Raw genomic sequence first — 4,936 nt, forward strand, 5'->3', positions numbered from 1 at the left:
TGACTGAACGAAGATACCATTCATTGAATGAAGTTACCATTCATTGAACGAAGTTATCACTCATCAAACGAAGTTACCATTCATTGAAAGAAGTTACCATTCATTGAACGAAGTTACCATTATTAAAAACAGTTACCATTCATTTCATTGAAGAAGTTACCATTCATTTCATTGAAGAAGTTACCATTCATTTCATTGATTGAAGTTACCATTCATTGAACGAAGTTACCATTCATTGAACGAAGTTACCATTCATTGAACGAAGTTACCCTTCATTGAATCATAAACGTTACCGACTCGACCACGTCGACCCTTGTAGTTTAACATTTAATTTAACATACATTTGAAATCATAGTCACCCCCCCCCCCCCCCTAACCTGTGTATTCCGACCTCTGGTCAATCCGCCTTTGGATGCCATCAGTGGAGTGCATTGTATTTCTCCTATAAAACAAGTTGCTGTCTCAGCTTGCCACATTCCTGCTGCTCAGTTCATGACATCTCAACAAGAAAATGGTACGTCAAATACAGTTTTCTGAATACCAAGTATAAATTTAATAAAAAGGATACATGTATAATAAACTTGAATCTGAATGTTACGCATCAAAGATGACGGTCTAATTGCACTAATGGATCTTCACATTCATGTTCCATACTATATTTAGCAAAATGCATAATTTTCTGTAAGCTAACAGCAATATGATAGGAATTTAGTAAATTTGGTTCAGTGCGATTAATAAGTAAAGCTAGTAAGTTAATCAATGTGTTTTGTGCATTCAATGTTACGTTAGGCAGATCAGTATATAAACAGATGTCCAATTGTCTTAGGCAGCAAATCTAAGGTTTAACAAAATGGCAGGTTCAATCGTTTGAATACACAAACTCTACTTTACCTGCAGGTTTCCGGAGTTTTCATGCTTGGCGTTTTTGCTGTTGTGTTTATTAAGTTTGATGTTTTGAATGGTAAGCAATTTAGATAGCGATGTCTTAAAAGTCAAGTGTAAACATGTTTTCAACATCACATGCATTATAGTTTTGGATTTTAAAAAGAAATGTTGTTTTAGGATATGTCGTTGGAACAGTTGTGGGATGTTATGTCGACGAGAAGTTTTACAAAACCGGGGAAACTTTTAAAGTTTCTAATTGTTTAAAATACAAATGTAATAACGATGGAACAATCACTTTGGTTGAAGGGGGTAAGTTATGATGTGATAGCGAGGTAAGTTATGATGCGGCTTACTTTATATCATTGATTGATGTATTTCTTGAATGATTGATTCACTGATTAATTTATTTGTTTGATCATACGTTTGTTCATTTTCTTATTTATTTAATTGTTTATTTTTTTATTTTAGCTTATTTTTTCTTATTTGTTTGGTATATATTTATTTATTTATTAATTAATATATTTACTTATTTAAGTAATTAATTAAATTAATTAACCAATTAATTAATTCGATACTAAACATTGGTGTAGCTTATTTCATGTAGTGTAATATTATTTCAAATGTGATTTAATGCGGCGATTAATTAAAAAAAAACAGAATTAGGGGGTCTACCGCGGACTCCTCTGAATTTATTGTCATAATTCCACTGTATTCTATCTAAATATTTTTTAAATCAGTATATTTGTATAATTGTTTATGTATGTTTAGAACGGCCATCTAAAAACTAACACTGAGTTGGTTATCCCCCCCCCCCCCTACCTCACCCCCAAAATGCGATGGGCGGTATTTGTTTAGAGAGACATAAATGTCATACCTAGGTAAACGCTGGGTAAGGTAATAAATCGAAAGTATCAGGACAGTGGTGAATGGATGGAGTTGAGAACCACTACCCGGTACTAATCGGTGACGTACATTTGCGAAACATGTAAATGTACTAAAAGTACTATGCCGCCAAATTCCGCAATACAGGGGGTGGGGGTGAAATTGTGTGTGTGTGTAATTTCATTTAGGGTCTCAAAATCCGAAGAAAAACAACACAATTATGTTCTTTGTATCTTGATAGACTAATGTTTTTTTTTTAATAATATCTACTACATCAGTGATTGTTCTTTAGTAGCTAACACACACTAGTGCATTGACAAAAAAATAGCTATTTTAACCTACAAACCTCTTCCATGACTTATCACCCGTATTGCAATTTAATGTTAATACTTTTGTACAAAGCACGTTAATAAACAATTTCTTCTCTTAATTATTATTATATTATTATTTTAGAACGGCTTGCTAGACATTACTTCTTTCAAAATTTTTTGCGGGTATAAGTAAGAATTTTATTAAAAAAGTATACATGAGATATTAACGTTTTTAAAACACGATTATATCTTGCCCAAAATTAGTTAAAGCATATTTTTGTTTGATTTTCTGTCTCATGATATACAAGGGCATGGGCGGGTGTACTTTTCGTCATAAATCCACTAAATCATCGATTTCCCACTTTTACTTGATCTATACAGAATAACCATCGTTGAATCTAAAAATGACATTGTTATGACCCTAAAATTAGTATTTAATTATGAAAAACCGGGTTCAATGTAGTGTGTACAGGGTCTTTTGTTTAATTTTTTAGTAAAAATAGCAATGTTTCGACCTAGAAAAGTACTATTAGGCTTCGCGGAAACCTAATGTGTTTCATATCAATGGAAAGGCCGTGACCTCCTTTCTTTATTTGTTCTAAAATTAAATGACCAATCAAAATACCTATTTTAATGTGATTATTTTTCTACGTCATAAAGTTGTTTATTTTACTCAGTCGGGTTTTTCCGGTATGCAAATTTTTGACCTCAATTTTTTCATTGGCATACGGCGGCGGAAGCTAGTTAGCGATTGGTCGTTTCGCTTCGTAAGTAAACATTCCCTTAGTTTCAGCGCGTTGCTAAGTTTGATCTAGTTTTGTTTCTCTAAGCTTCTGTAAAATACTTACATTATTTTAACATATAATTATTTCAATTAAATATACTATTAACAGTTTAGATTAGTTTGTGTGAATTATCATAAGCAGTGAGGCGATTTAATTTGTTTCTCTTTCGATAATGCGTAGAACAAAACACTCGCTAAAAATAGATACACTACACACATCTAACTAATTTACTAAAGCTAGGACACGTCCGAATGCAACTGATTGCAGCTACCTCCACTCAATCTAGCACTATTCAGACAAGCACTGGTGCAGATGTAATATGCACATTTACTAAGAAACTGCGGCAATGTAAGACACAGTTTTTACAGACAGAAGAAAGCACTGTTACATCTCGTACTGGTAGTACTAATTGTAAACCACAGCCATGCAGAATTATTGTCGACTGTGATTTGCTTCTTGATGTTATCAATACATGTGATGTAGTGGCTACTATTGATGAAAAAAGTGTAAAGGGTTTGCTTCAAGCATGGTGTGGCAGTAATAAAAATGTTGTAAACCGTAAGTATACAACTGCAAAAGAATCCAGAACAAGGCCTTTCACAATAAACAAAGACATCGTCTTATCATAATTGGCTTTAGACATGAGACCATGCAAAATATACTTCTGTTTCTGCGATAGCATAATTCAATTTTGGGCCCAGGCATGCTATGGCATTGCTGTCAAAAGAAGGAAACCATAGTCGAAGACTCAGTGAAGGACGCGAAAAAAGACGCCATGACAACAGCTTTACTACAACTCTAGGTAAAACAAAGAGCGCCAGAAAAAAATAAAACTAACAGCCGAACAAGCTCAGAAGGAATATATTCAGCAGCACCAAACTTCAGGCTATAAATGTGGTCGATTTTAGTGACATACAGCGATAAATTTTCATTTTTTGCAACTTTTTGTTAGTTTTTTGCGTTTTTCTCAGTTTGATGTTTTTTTGTACAATTGTTGAAATAACTTTGTTAATAATTATCAGAACTGAACTAAATTTGCTCCAGTTACTCTTTATATATGTTCAAATAAAACTGATAGAACACTTTTGGAATTTTTGTAAAAAAAAATTTTTTGTTGTTGAAATAGTGAAAAAATTGGACGAAATAATGAAATTTTTACAGTGATGTTTGAAAAAAAAAAGTAAAAAAAAAACTATTTTCTTTTTTGAAAATGTAATCTATCAGAAGTCTTAAACACATGTGTCTGCAGACTATATTAAGTTTTCATGAAATTTGTACAAACCATTTTTGAGTTATTTCCATTTAAAAATCGTCAATAAAATCCAATATGGCCGCCGTCACCATGGCAACGCAAGATTTAAAAAATAAAAAAAAATATTTTTATGCTTAACTCTTTGAGTTATAACTATTAGCCAAGTATTACATCTTTAGACTTGGAAATAAGAAAGTTGGTACTCATCACCCGCCCATGCCCTTAAGGAATGGTTAAAATTATTAATTTAATTAACTAACTAATATATATATATATATATATATATATATATATATATATATATATATATATATATATATATATATATATATATATATATATATATATATATATATATATATATATATATATATATATATAAATGAGACGATCATGGCTAAGCCACTGACCGGTGTTCATTATATAATTTTTAACGAAATTAAATTATTAAGCTATATATATAAACCTATGCGTCCGATTGTAATTTGTATGTAAATGATCTTCAGCAGGTTTTGCCTTTGCCGGCTTAAATTTGTTAAATGTATAATGTAAGTTCTAACCTTGCAGCTTGCGATGTAAACGGGGTCTGCTACAAAACAGGAACACAGTTTGAGAATTCCTGTTCTACTTACAGTTGTTCTATGAAAAAGGAAAACGAAAATACCCTATTCTCAGTAGATTTGGCGGTTGCCGGTAAGTAAGATACCGCTCAGTGGAATATGGTTAGACGTCAACCTTTCATCATCATCTTTTCCCGTTGGTGCCCAAGATACATAGGGCAGATGAAGTGACTTATTTATATATTAACTACTTCAAACACA

At 32.0% G+C, this 4,936-nt stretch overlaps 1 protein-coding gene across 1 annotated transcript in view; it reads left to right on the forward strand.

The window, feature by feature from the left end:
• The first annotated feature begins 463 nt into the window (after nt 1–463).
• The window catches only part of LOC131934588 (uncharacterized), a 5,633-nt gene continuing 1,160 nt past the window's right edge, over nt 464–4,936 (forward strand). Inside the window, exons 1-4 of the mRNA XM_059290648.1 lie at nt 464–514; nt 898–961; nt 1,063–1,194; nt 4,683–4,808. Of these exons, the coding sequence (XP_059146631.1) occupies nt 512–514; nt 898–961; nt 1,063–1,194; nt 4,683–4,808 (325 nt within the window). The 5' untranslated portion in view covers nt 464–511. The remainder of the gene's footprint in view (nt 515–897; nt 962–1,062; nt 1,195–4,682; nt 4,809–4,936) is intronic.

The sequence above is a fragment of the Physella acuta genome, unplaced genomic scaffold (assembly GCF_028476545.2).
Source record: "Physella acuta isolate Inbredline_101_S28 unplaced genomic scaffold, ASM2847654v3 ptg000112l, whole genome shotgun sequence".
Taxonomy (NCBI): domain Eukaryota; kingdom Metazoa; phylum Mollusca; class Gastropoda; family Physidae; genus Physella; species Physella acuta.